The sequence below is a fragment of the Salarias fasciatus genome, unplaced genomic scaffold, assembly GCF_902148845.1.
Source record: "Salarias fasciatus unplaced genomic scaffold, fSalaFa1.1, whole genome shotgun sequence".
Classification (NCBI taxonomy): Eukaryota; Metazoa; Chordata; class Actinopteri; order Blenniiformes; family Blenniidae; genus Salarias; species Salarias fasciatus.
In genome coordinates, this window is record NW_021941285.1 from 31493 (window position 1) to 48372 (window position 16880).

Sequence of the window (16880 nt, forward strand, 5' to 3'; positions counted from 1 at the left end):
GTTTCAAAATGGTGATTTTGTTCAAATCATCAACTCACTCTGCTGGGTCGGCACAATTCATCTAATTTGGGGTAAAAGTGACTCAATCTGCACAAAATCTAGGGCTACCCAGGAAATGGGTTGGGAAAATAACCCAGCAGGTTTCAGAGTGTGGACTGCTGCTGTGTCCTCAGTGATTTCATGTAGTGTCTAATGAACGATCTGAGGTGAAGATGTTTCTACCTGCTGTGTGTGAGATCTGAACGCAGAGTGTGGTTTTGATCACAAGAGAACTGGTTTTGAGGCGATAATTCGATTTTGACAGAAATGTCTGAGGTTTTTGTGAATGTAGTGTGGATTTTTGGATTTGTGTTTAAGGTTTTGAGAAAATGGATGGAGGTTTCAAGAAATGTGTTTTAGCAATTGTGAAAAACTGTAATCCATTGTGTCCCGCGTGTCCTCCTCCCCTTGTGTCTCTGGAACGTGTAAGACTGTTGTCCCGAGTGTTTGAGCCCGGCTCCATCACCGCCGAGTCCGCCGCGCCGTGCCTCTGACCGCCATGATCACCGTGGCTGGGTGGAGGATTCCATGTCTGTTAATGCCCTGGTGTGTGTGTGTGTGTGTGTGTGTGTGTGTGTGTTGCTGTGGAGGGTCTACTGAACTACCCACTGAGGGGAAACAGACCTCCTCTCAGGGTGCTCTGGGTTCTGCCGGGTTCTTCTGGGTTCTGCCGGGTTCTTCTGTGTTCTGCCGGGCTCTGCTGGGCTCTGCCGGGTTCTGCCGGGTTCTTCTGGGTTCTTCTGGGTTCTGCCGGGTTCTTCTGGGTTCTGCCGGGCTCTGCTGGGCTCTGCTGGGCTCTGCCGGGTTCTGCGGGTTCTGCCGGGTTCTTCTGGGTTCTTCTGGGTTCTGCCGGATTCTGCTCACCCTGCACTGCTTCATCTGCACTGATGTTCCCGACTAATGCTCCGCTCTGCCCTGCTCCTCAGGTTCTGTTCAGAACCTCCAGAACCTCTCTGGTTCTGGAGGGTCCAGAGTCCGCCTCACCGCTGTCCCACATGTCCAACATGAAGAGTCTCAGCAGGAGTCTCCGCTCTGCAGGTTCTGCCGGAGAACAGGAGATCATAAAGACCAAAGAGACGCAGGTCCGGGAGGCTCCAGCAGGGGGCGATGATGCTGTTTAGAAGAGAACCCGGGTCAATCAGCACACAGAGCTCCTGGTTCCAGACCCGGCTCTGGTCTCTGGATCGGGTTCTTCTGGATCAGACTCTGATTTTCACATCAATCAGCCAATCACAGCGCCTCCTCTGTCCCCGTGGTGCGGTCATGTGACCGGCTGGACCAATCACATTACATCTGGTCTACAGAGTCCAGTATGGGTCCTGTTGGTCCGGCTGTGGGACCAGAACCAGGACCTGGTCCTGCTGGGCCTGGAGGGTCCATGAAGCTGCCTGGTTGGTAGAATTCAGTTCTGAGGAGGTCTCTGGTTCTGGATCAGACAGAAACAGGTTCATAGTGGAACTCTGTAGGGTAGGGACCCTAAAAATAGAAAAGGGTTCTCTGATCCTCTGATGAACCTGATGGACCCTCCAGACCCTCAAGACCCTCCAGAACCTCTGATGGACCCTCCAGACCCTCAAGACCCTCCAGACCCTCTGATGGACCCTCCAGACCCTCAAGACCCTCCAGAACCTCTGATGGACCCTCCAGACCCTCAAGACCCTCCAGACCCTCTGATGGACCCTCCAGACCCTCAAGACCCTCCAGAACCTCTGATGGACCCTCCAGACCCTCAAGACCCTCCAGAACCTCTGATGGACCCTCCAGACCCTCAAGACCCTCCAGAACCTCTATAGCTCTAAAGGCTGCTAATCACACACAGCATGCACTGTGAGAGAGAGAGAGGGGGGGGAGAGAGGGAGAGAGAGAGCGAGAGGAGAGGGGAGAGAGAGAGGAGAGGGGAGAGAGAGAGAGGGAGAGAGAGAGCGAGAGGAGGGGGAGAGAGAGAGGGAGAGAGAGAGAGAGAGGAGGGGGGAGGGAGAGAGAGAGGAGGGGGGGCGGAGGGCCACAGTGCTATCAGCTGCTGCAGGCTGGACAGGCGCACCGGGTGGAGGCTGATAGAGAGAGAGAGAGAGAGAGAGAGAGAGAGAGAGAGAGAGAGAGAGAGAGAGAGGGTGGAGGACGGAGTCTCTCTGCCGCTCCTGAAGCTCGACCCGCCGCGGAGCGAGGACATCCTGCGGATGAGGCTCCGCCACCGGTGAGTCCGGGTCCGGGTCCGGGTACGGCCCGCGGGTCCGGATCCAGCCTGCGGGTTCGAGTCCAGCCCGCGGGTCCGGCTCCGGGTCCGGTTCAAGCCGGATTCTTTCCTCTTTCTCGGTTTGTTTCGTGTGTTTGCAGAACCTCCTCCACCCTGTCAGAGGAGGAAGCTGCCAGCGTGTGTGTGGTGTGTGTGTGTGTGTGTGTGTGTGTGTGTGTGTGTGTGTGTCATTGTGTGTGTGTGTGTGTGTGTGTGTGTGTGTCATTGTGTGTGTGTGTGTGTGTGTGTGTGTCATTGTGTGTGTCATTGTGTGTGTGTGTGTGTGTGTGTGTGTGTGTGTGTGTGTGTCATTGTGTGTGTGTGTGTGTGTGTGTGTCATTGTGTGTGTCATTGTGTGTGTGTGTGTGTGTGTGTGTGTGTGTGTGTGTGTGTGTGTGTGTGTGTGTGTGTGTGTGTGTGTGTGTGTGTCAATAGCTTTCAGGCTCGTGTTTCCTCACTCCTCCAGAGAGCAGCAGTTACTCACTGCTGCTCTCTGGAGGGTGGAGGAGAGAACAGACAGACTGTCAGTAAACAGAGGAACCTGCAGGAACCTGCAGGAACCTGGAGGAACCTGGTGGAACCTGCAGGAACCTGGTGGAACCTGGAGGAACCTGGTGGAACCTGCAGGAACCTGCAGGAACCTGGTGGAACCTGCAGGAACCTGGTGGAACCTGGAGGAACCTGGTGGAACCTGCAGGAACCTGCAGGAACCTGGTGGAACCTGCAGGAACCTGCAGGAACCTGCAGGAACCTGCAGGAACCTGGTGGAACCTGGAGGAACCTGGAGGAACCTGGTGGAACCTGCAGGAACCTGCAGGAACCTGCAGGAACCTGCAGGAACCTGGTGGAACCTGGAGGAACCTGGTGGAACCTGGTGGAACCTGGAGGAACCTGCAGGAACCTGGTGGAACCTGGTGGAACCTGCAGGAACCTGGTGGAACCTGCAGGAACCTGGTGGAACCTGCAGGAACCTGCAGGAACCTGGTGGAACCTGGTGGAACCTGGTGGAACCTGCAGGAACCTGGTGGAACCTGCAGGAACCTGCAGGAACCTGCAGGAACCTGGTGGAACCTGGTGGAACCTGGAGGAACCTGGTGGAACCTGGTGGAACCTGGAGGAACCTGGTGGAACCTGGTGGAACCTGGAGGAACCTGGTGGAACCTGGTGGAACCTGGTGGAACCTGGAGGAACCTGGTGGAACCTGGAGGAACCTGGTGGAACCTGGTGGAACCTGGAGGAACCTGGAGGAACCTGGTGGAACCTGGAGGAACCTGGTGGAACCTGGAGGAACCTGGTGGAACCTGGAGGAACCTGGAGATGTTCGGCTGTAGTGAGGAAGTTTCCAGAGACTCTAGTCTCCGTCGCGGCACTGCCTTGCTCAAAGGCTGACGGCGTCAGTCGGACTTTCAGTTCTCAGCTGGAGGCTTTTCTCGTCTCACTGTGTCTGTCTTCACACTGACCTGGACACGAGACACCGGGGACACCGAGGACACCAGGGACACCGAGGACACCGGGGATACCCAGGACATTGAGTCACCGGGGACACCGGGGACAGGAGGGGACGGGAAGCAGGGTGAGGACAGAGGACGGCATCCAGCCTCCCGCTTGCCCTGGTCCTGGTCCTCATGCTCGACCTCGTCCCCATCCTCGTCCTGGTCCTGGTCCTGATCCTCGTCCTGGTCCTTGTCCTGATCCCAGTCATGGTCCTGGTCCTGGTCCTGGTCCCAGTCCTGATCGTGGTCCCGGTCCTTGTCCTGGTCCCAGTCCAGTCCAGTCCTGGTCCCTGTCCAGTCCAACTCGCTTCGCGGCCTCCAGAAGCATCCAAGACAGATCTACACCCACGGTGTCCAATCTGTGGTCCGGGGCCATCTGCGGCCCCCCACTCCCATCGAGGGACGGAGCTCGAGGACGAAAAGCAGAAGACAAACGAGTGTTTCCTTCCTGTCTCCTCAGACGGCGCCATGTTGCCCCGTAACCTGAGAGTGGGCGGGGCCGACCTGCCGGGGGCGGAGTCCAGCCAGGTGCCTCTGATTGGATACCGACCGCTGCCCCCCGACGGAGCCGCTCCGGCCGCCGGCCGCCCCGACGCGCCGCAGGTCAGTGTCCCGAGACCCAGACGGTCCCGACCGGGAGCAGGGAGAACATGAAGCCTCCTAATTAAAATAATAATAATAATAATAATAATAATAATAATACATTTTATTTGTACAGCGCTGTTCAGGACAGTCAAAGTCGCTTCACAACACACAAAAAAATAAAACACAGCAGCAGAAAATCAACAGCAGAAAAAACATCAAAAGCATTTCTGAACAGGGGGGTTTGAGTTCTTTCTTGAAGGGGGGGTCGGAGCAGTCACGGAGAGGTGGGGGCGGAGATGGACAAGGCTCTGTCTCCCCAGGTTCCTGCAGTCCCAGCATGCACCAGGGGCCTCTCTGGCCGGCCTCGGGTCTTGTCAGGGGTCAGAGGTCATGATCAGGCTGATGTTTTATCAGTCTTCATGTTCTCCCTGTGGTTTCGATCACCCTGTTCTCTGGTGGTGGTCTGGACTAACGGTGGTCTGGATCAGGGGGCTCTGCACCAAACCAGGATCAGGGATTCAACCGGCAAACTGTGGTGATCCTGGACGAAGTTAGCCTCAAGTCGGTTGCACAAAAGCTGGTCAAGTTAATCCCGGACTAGTTACCATGGCGACTGATGCTCTGCAGCTAGCAGCTCCACACCAGGCTAGCTACCAGGACTAGTTACCATGGCGACTGATGCTCTGCAGCTAGCTGCTCCACACCAGGCTAGCTACCAGGACTAGTTACCATGGCGACTGATGCTCTGCGGCTAGCTGCTCCACACCAGGCTAGCTACCAGGACTAGTTACCATGGTGACTGATGCTCTGCAGCTAGCTGCTCCACACCAGGCTAGCTACCAGGACTAGTTACCATGGCGACTGATGCTCTGCAGCTAGCTGCTCCACACCAGGCTAGCTACCAGGACTAGTTACCATGGCGACTGATGCTCTGCGGCTAGCTGCTCCACACCATGCTAGCTACCAGGACTAGTTACCATGGCGACTGATGCTCTGCGGCTAGCTGCTCCACACCAGGCTAGCTACCAGGACTAGTTACCATGGCGACTGATGCTCTGCGGCTAGCTGCTCCACACCAGGCTAGCTACCAGGACTAGTTACCATGGCGACTGATGCTCTGCGGCTAGCTGCTCCACACCAGGCTAGCTACCAGGCGCTGCTCTGCTGTCTGGAATGTGAGACGTGGGCGTGGTTTATGAGAAGTGGGTGTGGTTAATGAGAAGTGGGCGTGGTTTGCAGCATTTCCTGCTTTTTCCACTCATTCCATCATTTCTTCCTCCTGCAGCCAAACCTTCCCGCTGGAGTCTGCTGGTTGACTGTAGTATATTTTGTTTACAGATTCTATGAAGCCCCCCGTTGAGACATAAGGCCCCTGAAAACATGGTCTGTGACGTCTTTTGTTTTTTTTTGGGGGGGGGGGACGGGTGTATTTCCTGTATTTTATTATTATGACTTGTGTGTGATCATAGTCATGGACCAGAGGCAGAATGAGGCCGCTGCTCGTGATGATCTGAGCTTCACTGTTTCACTTTATTAAAGATGCGGCCTGCATGCAGTACCTGTCCTCACCACTGAAGCGTGGGGGCGCTGTCCTGCCCCCGACCGCCGGTATAGTTCACACTGCTGCTCGTCTCGGTGAAGGAAGACACTCGTCCTTGTTCCATGTTCAGCCTGAGACTCTGGGATGGATCTGGTGGTCTAGAGGAACGCTGTGACGCCCCTGATCCAGAGGATCCAGCCCGGGCTGGACTCACCGTGTCTTTTCATCCCGGCTCGACAAACGAGCAACCGCTGAATCCCAGAAACCCCGACTGGGCTGACTGAAGCCCCGCCTCCTCGTTATCCTGGAGGGATTCATCCTGGTTTGTGCAGAACCCCCCTGGTGCTCTGGTGTAATTTGACACCTGGATCCTCAGGGTTCTCCAGCTCCAGTCTGGAGGAAGTTCTCTGTCCTCTGCTCCGGTTCTGGAGCGTCCAGGTTCTTACAGACCGTCCAGACTTCGCTCTCCTCCTGTATCTCTGTCCCCCTGTCAGTCCAGCAGTGTCTCCGTCCTCAGACTACAGTCAGCCGTCCTGGTCCCAGGGCCGCTTCATGCTGGACTCTCTGGAGGAGCAGATCAGTAGAAGCTTCCGGCGCCTCCTGCTGGACCGGACCAGTTAAAACCACAAGCTGAGCTCCTGCAGCCCCAGACCAGAGACCAGCAGAGACCAGCTGGTCCGTTCAGACCAGAGACCAGCAGAGACCAGCAGAGACCAGCTGGTCCGTTCAGACCAGAGACCAGCAGAGACCAGCTGGTCCGTTCAGACCAGAGACCAGCAGAGACCAGCTGGTCCATCCGGCTACTTGATTGACAGGTCTGCTCTGGAAGGACAGACAGATGCGTCCAGCGTCCAGCAGGTTGACGTTCAGTGTTATTTCCCAGAATGCCTCAGTATGACTGGTTTTAAGTCCTTTTTGGTTCCGTGGAACCAGGACTAGTTCCTGGACTTCCTGCCCTGCAGACCCTCATGCTTCTGTAGTCTGGTTTTCCTGATCTTTTGCAGTCCTCTGCAGTCAGACCAGGAGACACGAGGTCTGTCCTCATGTCTCCTGAGGAGTCCTGGACATCAGGTCTGTCCTCATGTCTCCTGAGGAGTCCTGGACATCAGGTCTGTCCTCATGTCTCCTGAGGAGTCCTGGACATCAGGTCTGTCCTCATGTCTCCTGAGGAGTCCTGGACATCAGGTCTTACCAGAGTGGGTTCTCCAGGTTCGGGTCTGGTCTTTGTCCCTCTTTATCCAGCCTCAGGCTCAGAGCCGCAGGGTCACGTGCACAAATCCACAGGGGTCAGGGGTCACCGAGAGGAGCCCTGGTAGGGGGAAGCTGGTGGGGCTTCTGCTCCCTGGCCCCGCCCCTTCACTGCATGCCGTGGTCAGTTGTCTCCAGCTGTGTGACGGTGTGTAGCTGAGCTTTGAGCAGGCTGCCAGGGTCCGGGTCCGGTCCGGGTTCGGGTCCGGGTCAGGTCCGGTCCGGTCCAGGAGCAGGCTGGGGGACAGCAGCTGTCCCACCAGACTCTTGGCTGCTCTACTGTTTGTTAGGCTCTGGGCGGCGTCCTGCTTCCTGCTTCCTGCTTCCTGTTTGTCTCCAGTCATTATGCACTTCCTGCATGCCTGGGGGGGGGGGGGGACCGGAGCGGGAGCCCAAGCAGCTGGTAGTAGAGGCCTGGGTGGGGCTGGGGGGAGGGGGGGTTTGAGTTCTGATACCCCGGGTCTCGGGGTACGTGGCTGGAACTCTGGGGGGGCGCACTTGCCGGTACTCCTGGGACTGGTCTCTCCCTTGGGTCCTGGGCTCTCTGCTCGGCCCCCCCTGGGTGCCCGGTGCCTGTGTGCCCGGTGCCTGGGGGGGGAGTGCAGGGGGGGCTGGTGCCTGGGGGGGCCGGTGCCTGGGGGGGGGCCGGTGCAGGGGGGGCTGGTGCCTGGGGGGGCCGGTGCCTGGGGGGGGCCGGTGCAGGGGGGGCTGGTGCCTGGGGGGGGAGTGCAGGGGGGCCGGTGCCTGGGGGGCTGGTGCCTGGGGGGCTGGTGCCTGGGGGGGCCGGTGCAGGGGGGCCGGTGCCTGGGGGGCTGGTGCCTGGGGGGCTGGTGCCTGGGGGGGGCCGGTGCAGGGGGGCCGGTGCCTGGGGGGCTGGTGCCTGGGGGGCTGGTGCCTGGGGGGGGCCGGTGCAGGGGGGCGGTGCCTGGGGGGGCTGGTGCCTGGGGGGGTAGTGCAGGGGGGGGGGCGGTGCCTGGGGGGGCTGGTGCCTGGGGGGGCTGGTGCCTGGGGGGGGGGCCGGTGCCTGGGGGGGCCGGTGCAGGGGGGGCTGGTGCCTGGGGGGGCCGGTGCAGGGGGGCGGTGCCTGGGGGGCTGGTGCAGATGGGCCGGTGCAGGGGGGCCGGTGCCCGGTGCCCGGGGTCTGGCTTGGTCTGCCGCGGCTTCCGTCGTTCAGGGCGCTCGCAGACTGCACTGGGGCAGCAGAGTATAGTTTAGTATAGCAGGAGAGAGAGCAGTATAGTATAGTATAGCAGGAGAGAGAGCAGTATAGTTTAGTATAGCAGGAGAGAGAGCAGTATAGTATAGTAGAGCAGGAGAGAGAGCAGTATAGTATAGTAGAGCAGGAGAGAGAGCAGTATAGTATAGTAGAGCAGGAGAGAGAGCAGTATAGTTTAGTATAGCAGGAGAGAGAGCAGTATAGTATAGTAGAGCAGGAGAGAGAGCAGTATAGTATAGTAGAGCAGGAGAGAGAGCAGTATAGTTTAGTATAGCAGGAGAGAGAGCAGTATAGTATAGTAGAGCAGGAGAGAGAGCAGTATAGTATAGTATAGCAGGAGAGAGAGCAGTATAGTTTAGTATAGCAGGAGAGAGAGCAGTATAGTATAGTAGAGCAGGAGAGAGAGCAGTATAGTATAGTAGAGCAGGAGAGAGAGCAGTATAGTATAGTATAGCAGGAGAGAGAGCAGTATAGTTTAGTATAGCAGGAGAGAGAGCAGTATAGTATAGTAGAGCAGGAGAGAGAGCAGTATAGTATAGTAGAGCAGGAGAGAGAGCAGTATAGTATAGTATAGCAGGAGAGAGAGCAGTATAGTTTAGTATAGCAGGAGAGAGAGCAGTATAGTATAGTATAGCAGGAGAGAGAGCAGTATAGTATAGTATAGCAGGAGAGAGAGCAGTATAGTTTAGTATAGCAGGAGAGAGAGCAGTATAGTATAGTATAGCAGGAGAGAGAGCAGTATAGTTTAGTATAGCAGGAGAGAGAGCAGTATAGTATAGTAGAGCAGGAGAGAGAGCAGTATAGTATAGTAGAGCAGGAGAGAGAGCAGTATAGTTTAGTATAGCAGGAGAGAGAGCAGTATAGTATAGTATAGCAGGAGAGAGAGCAGTATAGTATAGTATAGCAGGAGAGAGAGAGCAGTATAGTTTAGTATAGCAGGAGAGAGAGCAGTATAGTATAGTAGAGCAGGAGAGAGAGCAGTATAGTATAGTATAGCAGGAGAGAGAGCAGTATAGTTTAGTATAGCAGGAGAGAGAGCAGTATAGTATAGTAGAGCAGGAGAGAGAGCAGTATAGTATAGTATAGCAGGAGAGAGAGCAGTATAGTATAGTATAGCAGGAGAGAGAGCAGTATAGTTTAGTATAGCAGGAGAGAGAGCAGTATAGTATAGTAGAGCAGGAGAGAGAGCAGTATAGTATAGTAGAGCAGGAGAGAGAGCAGTATAGTTTAGTATAGCAGGAGAGAGAGCAGTATAGTATAGTAGAGCAGGAGAGAGAGCAGTATAGTATAGTAGAGCAGGAGAGAGAGCAGTATAGTTTAGTATAGCAGGAGAGAGAGCAGTATAGTATAGTAGAGCAGGAGAGAGAGCAGTATAGTATAGTATAGCAGGAGAGAGAGCAGTATAGTTTAGTATAGCAGGAGAGAGAGCAGTATAGTATAGTAGAGCAGGAGAGAGAGCAGTATAGTATAGTAGAGCAGGAGAGAGAGCAGTATAGTTTAGTATAGCAGGAGAGAGAGCAGTATAGTATAGTATAGCAGGAGAGAGAGCAGTATAGTATAGTAGAGCAGGAGAGAGAGCAGTATAGTATAGTATAGCAGGAGAGAGAGCAGTATAGTATAGTAGAGCAGGAGAGAGAGCAGTATAGTATAGTAGAGCAGGAGAGAGAGCAGTATAGTATAGTATAGCAGGAGAGAGAGCAGTATAGTATAGTAGAGCAGGAGAGAGAGCAGTATAGTATAGTAGAGCAGGAGAGAGAGCAGTATAGTATAGTATAGCAGGAGAGAGAGCAGTATAGTTTAGTATAGCAGGAGAGAGAGCAGTATAGTATAGTATAGCAGGAGAGAGAGCAGTATAGTATAGTAGAGCAGGAGAGAGAGCAGTATAGTATAGTAGAGCAGGAGAGAGAGCAGTATAGTATAGTAGAGCAGGAGAGAGAGCAGTATAGTATAGTATAGCAGGAGAGAGAGCAGTATAGTATAGTAGAGCAGGAGAGAGAGCAGTATAGTTTAGTATAGCAGGAGAGAGAGCAGTATAGTATAGTAGAGCAGGAGAGAGAGCAGTATAGTATAGTAGAGCAGGAGAGAGAGCAGTATAGTTTAGTATAGCAGGAGAGAGAGCAGTATAGTATAGTAGAGCAGGAGAGAGAGCAGTATAGTATAGTAGAGCAGGAGAGAGAGCAGTATAGTTTAGTATAGCAGGAGAGAGAGCAGTATAGTATAGTAGAGCAGGAGAGAGAGCAGTATAGTATAGTATAGCAGGAGAGAGAGCAGTATACTTTAGTATAGCAGGAGAGAGAGCAGTATAGTATAGTAGAGCAGGAGAGAGAGCAGTATAGTATAGTATAGCAGGAGAGAGAGCAGTATAGTATAGTATAGCAGGAGAGAGAGCAGTATAGTTTAGTATAGCAGGAGAGAGAGCAGTATAGTATAGTAGAGCAGGAGAGAGAGCAGTATAGTATAGTAGAGCAGGAGAGAGAGCAGTATAGTTTAGTATAGCAGGAGAGAGAGCAGTATAGTATAGTAGAGCAGGAGAGAGAGCAGTATAGTATAGTAGAGCAGGAGAGAGAGCAGTATAGTTTAGTATAGCAGGAGAGAGAGCAGTATAGTATAGTAGAGCAGGAGAGAGAGCAGTATAGTATAGTATAGCAGGAGAGAGAGCAGTATAGTATAGTAGAGCAGGAGAGAGAGCAGTATAGTATAGTAGAGCAGGAGAGAGAGCAGTATAGTTTAGTATAGCAGGAGAGAGAGCAGTATAGTATAGTATAGCAGGAGAGAGAGCAGTATAGTATAGTAGAGCAGGAGAGAGAGCAGTATAGTATAGTATAGCAGGAGAGAGAGCAGTATAGTATAGTAGAGCAGGAGAGAGAGCAGTATAGTATAGTAGAGCAGGAGAGAGAGCAGTATAGTATAGTATAGCAGGAGAGAGAGCAGTATAGTATAGTATAGCAGGAGAGAGAGCAGTATAGTATAGTAGAGCAGGAGAGAGAGCAGTATAGTATAGTAGAGCAGGAGAGAGAGCAGTATAGTATAGTATAGCAGGAGAGAGAGCAGTATAGTATAGTAGAGCAGGAGAGAGAGCAGTATAGTATAGTAGAGCAGGAGAGAGAGCAGTATAGTATAGTATAGCAGGAGAGAGAGCAGTATAGTTTAGTATAGCAGGAGAGAGAGCAGTATAGTATAGTATAGCAGGAGAGAGAGCAGTATAGTTTAGTATAGCAGGAGAGAGAGAGCAGTATAGTATAGTATAGCAGGAGAGAGAGAGCAGTATAGTATAGTATAGCAGGAGAGAGAGCAGTATAGTATAGTATAGCAGGAGAGAGAGCAGTATAGTATAGTAGAGCAGGAGAGAGAGCAGTATAGTATAGTAGAGCAGGAGAGAGAGCAGTATAGTATAGTATAGCAGGAGAGAGAGCAGTATAGTATAGTATAGCAGGAGAGAGAGCAGTATAGTTTAGTATAGCAGGAGAGAGAGAGCAGTATAGTATAGTATAGCAGGAGAGAGAGCAGTATAGTATAGTATAGCAGGAGAGAGAGAGCAGTATAGTTTAGTATAGCAGGAGAGAGAGAGCAGTATAGTATAGTATAGCAGGAGAGAGAGAGCAGTATAGTATAGTAGAGCAGGAGAGAGAGCAGTATAGTTTAGTATAGCAGGAGAGAGAGCAGTATAGTATAGTAGAGCAGGAGAGAGAGCAGTATAGTTTAGTATAGCAGGAGAGAGAGAGCAGTATAGTATAGTATAGCAGGAGAGAGAGAGCAGTATAGTATAGTATAGCAGGAGAGAGAGAGCAGTATAGTATAGTAGAGCAGGAGAGAGAGCAGTATAGTTTAGTATAGCAGGAGAGAGAGCAGTATAGTATAGTAGAGCAGGAGAGAGAGCAGTATAGTTTAGTATAGCAGGAGAGAGAGAGCAGTATAGTATAGTATAGCAGGAGAGAGAGCAGTATAGTATAGTATAGCAGGAGAGAGAGAGCAGTATAGTTTAGTATAGCAGGAGAGAGAGAGCAGTATAGTATAGTATAGCAGGAGAGAGAGAGCAGTATAGTATAGTAGAGCAGGAGAGAGAGCAGTATAGTTTAGTATAGCAGGAGAGAGAGCAGTATAGTATAGTAGAGCAGGAGAGAGAGCAGTATAGTTTAGTATAGCAGGAGAGAGAGCAGTATAGTATAGTATAGCAGGAGAGAGAGAGCAGTATAGTATAGTATAGCAGGAGAGAGAGCAGTATAGTATAGTAGAGCAGGAGAGAGAGCAGTATAGTTTAGTATAGCAGGAGAGAGAGCAGTATAGTATAGTATAGCAGGAGAGAGAGCAGTATAGTATAGTAGAGCAGGAGAGAGAGAGCAGTATAGTATAGTATAGCAGGAGAGAGAGAGCTGCTTAGGCTCTGAAAATGTACTGAATGACCTCGTTAAAGCGAACCCCGATTAAAATGTCTATTAGCTTTACAAATGTTGTCGCTGATGTCTACACTTAAAATACGTTGTTAGAAAAGTATAAACATAATGCATAAGTTATAAAATGCCACTCGTTTATAGGATTATTGCTTACATGGTGGCGGCCATGTTTTGGCCGCGCAATGCATTCTGGGAGTGATGACGTCAGGTAGTTGTCTGTTCACCGAGCAAAGCCACAAATTACTCACAAATTACTTCTCTCGTCAGCTACAACTGAACAAAATGCCACATTGCGTCACTTTTGGATGTAATTTTGAAAACAAGGGAATTAAAAGAAGTGTGGTGAGCATCCACAGCTTTCCTAAGGAGAGAAAATTAAGAAAAAAGTGTGGTGAGCATCCACAGCTTTCCTAAGGAGAGAAAATTAAGAAAAGAGTGGGAAGATGCCTGTGGGAGAGTTCAGCTCCCCATACCTGTGCTCAGAAATCACGTTAACTGCATAAAATAATAATATTCTAACATTAATTCACAGAACAACTGTTACTAATTTCAGATTGTTTAATACAATTAAAGGTTAAAAAAATAAGTCATTTAAAAGAGCCGCAGATCTGCTGACGCAGTGAATCAAACCCGCCTCTGACAGAAAGTTGTTGCATCTGAGATTATTCATGAAGAGAGTAAGCAAAGGGCGAATCAAACATGTCTAAAAGACAGTAAATTTACTGTCATTTTTTAAAAAGAAGGAAGGGGAACGCGATGATGACTCAAAACGAGTCCGAATAACACCAGCAAGTGACGCTCAGCTGAAACAGGGAGGAGGAGGAGAATCCGGACATGGCAGTGATGTGGAGTGTTTTGGACTGTTAAATATGGTAAGAACACTGTCTGTTATTAGGCCGCCGTGCCAGATTTTAAATGATAACACAAGATTTGTGTGTGCTCTCCCGGCCGTGTGCGTGGCCGCTCTCCGGTATGTTATATATGTGCTCCCGCTCCGCAAACCGAAGTATGACCGCACCTACCCCCCCCCCCCGGGCCCTTCCTCAGATAAAACGCGTCTCCACACGACGCTCCCGGGCTGAATTTCAGCCCCACCCCGGCCCTGCTGGCCGGGGCCCACAAGACGTCCGGGTTTATGCAGACAGCCTGAAAGTTTGGATGCGCTGTGATACAAGGGAGATCTATGGTAAAGTAGAGAGAGCAACCATCTCCGTTTGTCATTTTTGTGTTAATTATGTTAATCGTGACGATATAAAGTAAATAAGTACCATGAACAGCGACAGAAAGAAAATTGAGCTCTTTGCAGCAGACGGTCTCTCTCGGTCGCCACTGAGAGGCAGCATCCACAAAGGCACCAGCGGCTGTGACCGACTCTCTCTTCCTCTTGATAGCTACCATTTTTATCGTCATCTCCTCTGTTACTTTCATTTTCGTCCTCGCTCTGTATTTGGTTTCGTGTTGGTTCGAATTGAAAGGGTTGAACACTCATGCTTATAAAGCTGTGAACAGATCACTCCTAAAACACTGCTGAGAGGTGAAACAACTTTGTGACGTCACTACCCAGAATGCTTTGCAACGTGCACAACAATGGCGGCCTCCGTGCGAAATAAACTTTGTTAAAATATAGTTAACTGAATGTATATATTTTTTTAAATTATTCATAGATATGTTACTGACAGCAAGCTGAACCACATAGAGCAAATTTATCATTATAGTCGGGGTTCCTTTTAAGACTGAATTCTGGACGTTGCCGCTCAGGACTCTCGGATTACTGCGGACGAGCAGCATGAAGGAAAATGGACACGTTTTGTGGACTTTATGGACCGTTTTTTCTTTCGGGCCCTGTCTGTCCCTGTTTGTTGACGATGAAAGTTCTCCAGAGTGTTTCTCAGCACGAGGGTGAGTGGAAAATGAGGCCAAATCGTTTTTTGGGTGGAGTATTCCTTTAATGTCAACTTAGCGAGCGCGAGACGTCGACGGCAATAGCAGGGAGTGAAGCACTGTTGGCGATGGCTTTCGTTGCCGCGCGGCTTTAATTCTGGACTGGTTTCCTGTCAGGACCAGGTCTGGAGAACTGCTGCAGGAGATCCAGCTGTTGGAACCTTCTCTGGCCGGAGACAGCAGCAGGTCAGCAGCAAACAGCCGACCTTTGACCTCTGTGTCTGCGGGGTGACCCCGGTGCTGCAGACTGTTCCGGAGCTTCTGCCAGTTCATTGGTGTGGATGCTGAAGGGAATTTAGCGTGGGCGGCGCCCGGACTGAAAAGGTCTGGTGGAAACCCTGAGGTTTTCCCTCCTGCTGCTCTCTGCAGCAGTCGGTCCAGCAGAACCTGGTCCAGCAGAGCCTGGTCCAGCAGAACCTGGTCCAGCAGAGCCTGGTCCAGCAGAGCCTGGTCCAGCAGAGCCTGGTCCAGCAGAGCCTGGTCCAGCAGAGCCTGGTCCAGCAGAACCTGGTCCAGCAGAGCCTGGTCCAGCAGAACCTGGTCCAGCAGAGCCTGGTCCAGCAGAGCCTGGTCCAGCAGAGCCTGGTCCAGCAGAACCTGGTCCAGCAGAGCCTGGTCCAGCAGAGCCTGGTCCAGCAGAGCCTGGTCCAGCAGAGCCTGGTCCAGCAGAACCTGGTCCAGCAGAGCCTGGTCCAGCAGAGCCTGGTCCAGACTGAATCGATGCTGTCTGAAGTCCAGGAAGCAGAACAGTCTCTCTGGTCCTGGTTTGTGGTCCTCTCAGGGACTGAGGGGGACGTGATCCGCCGTGCAGTGGTCTGGTCAGAGGCCAGTCTGGGACTGGTCAGGACAGGATTCAGGGTGAGGAGGTGGAGGTTTTACCGAGGCTGCTGCTGACACGGGGTCCACGGTGGCTGCTGGGTCCAGTTTGTCTCGGGTCTGGTGAAGGGGCCTTATTAGTCCCTGGTTCCAGACGTCCGGGAAGATCCCGGCGTGGAGGACAGGGTTGAAAAGTTTCAGAATGGCGAGCTGGAATCTGTGGCCTGAGACCTGAATCATTTGGTTCAGGATGCCTTCAGGGCCTCAAGCCTTCCTGGTTTCTGGGGAGCTGATCTGGTCTTGTAGCTCTGTTAGTGTGATGGGGGTCTAAAGGGTTCTGGTAGTCCTTTATAGCCCATTCTAAACTGTGCAGTTTATTGATGATGTGTTTTTGGTCTTCATTTGTTTCTATCGGTCCAAATAGATCTGTGAAATGGTTTACCCACAAGTCACTGCTCTGAATGGGAGACCCTCATGGTTCTGTTTTAGCGTCCCGGTTCTCCCAGAGGTGACTGGTCTTCATGGACCCTCCACGGCCCGGAGCTGCCTTCAGCATGTCCTGTTTTAATGTTCCATTGTCTTGCCGGCGTGTGTTTGGCTCGTCTGGGTCTCTGGTTCTTGGTTTGACGGGTTCCTTCATTCTTTTCTCAGATTTTCGCTTCGTTATCAAACCATTTGTCCTGTTTTTTATTGTTTGTAGGTTTTCTGTTTGAGGCCCTGAGGTTTGATCAGGAACCTGAAAGGTCAAAAATATTATTGACTCTCTCTCTCCCTCTCTCTCTCTCTAGCTCTCTCTGTCTGTCTCTCCCTCTCTCTCTCTATCTCTCTCTCCCTCTCTCTGTCTCTCTCTCTGTCTCTCTCTCTCTCTGTCTCTCCCTCTCCCTCTCTCTCTGTCTCTCTCTCTCCCTCTCTCTCTCTCTCTGTCTCTCCCTCTCTCCCTCTCCCTCTCTCTCTGTCTCTCTCTCCCTCTCTCTCTCTCTGTCTCTCCCTCTCTCCCTCTCCCTCTCTCTCTGTCTCTCTCTCTCTCTCTGTCTCTCCCTCTCTCCCTCTCCCTCTCCCTCTCTCTCTCTGTCTCCCTCTCTCTGTCCTCCTGTCAGTCCAGCAGTGTCTCAGTCATCAGAATGAATAAATAAAGTCAGAAGTCATGTGATCAAGAGGAGCTTCATGCTGATAGGCTGCCGTGGAAGAGCAGATCAGTCTGGAAGCTTCCAGCAGAGGAACCTCGGTTCTGCTGCCCCCTGCTGGACACCACAGGTTAAAATGAAACAAACTCCTCGGCATCATGTGAGTGACGGGAGATTTACGCTAATTCGAACAGAAGAGAACAGAAAGTGTTTCCTGTCTTCATTCATGTGCGGCAGAGTTTCTACAGCAGCTC

The 16880-nt window shown here is 51.9% G+C and overlaps 1 protein-coding gene across 1 annotated transcript in view; it reads left to right on the forward strand.

Moving 5' to 3' along the window:
* Positions 1-2116: 2116 nt before the first annotated feature.
* Positions 2117-16880, forward strand: part of rgl2 (ral guanine nucleotide dissociation stimulator-like 2) — a gene marked incomplete at its 3' end in the record, with an annotated part of 45327 nt that continues 30563 nt past the window's right edge. Inside the window, exons 1-2 of the mRNA XM_030086954.1 lie at positions 2117-2233; positions 4226-4368. Coding sequence (XP_029942814.1) covers positions 4234-4368 — 135 coding nt within the window. The remainder of the gene's footprint in view (positions 2234-4225; positions 4369-16880) is intronic.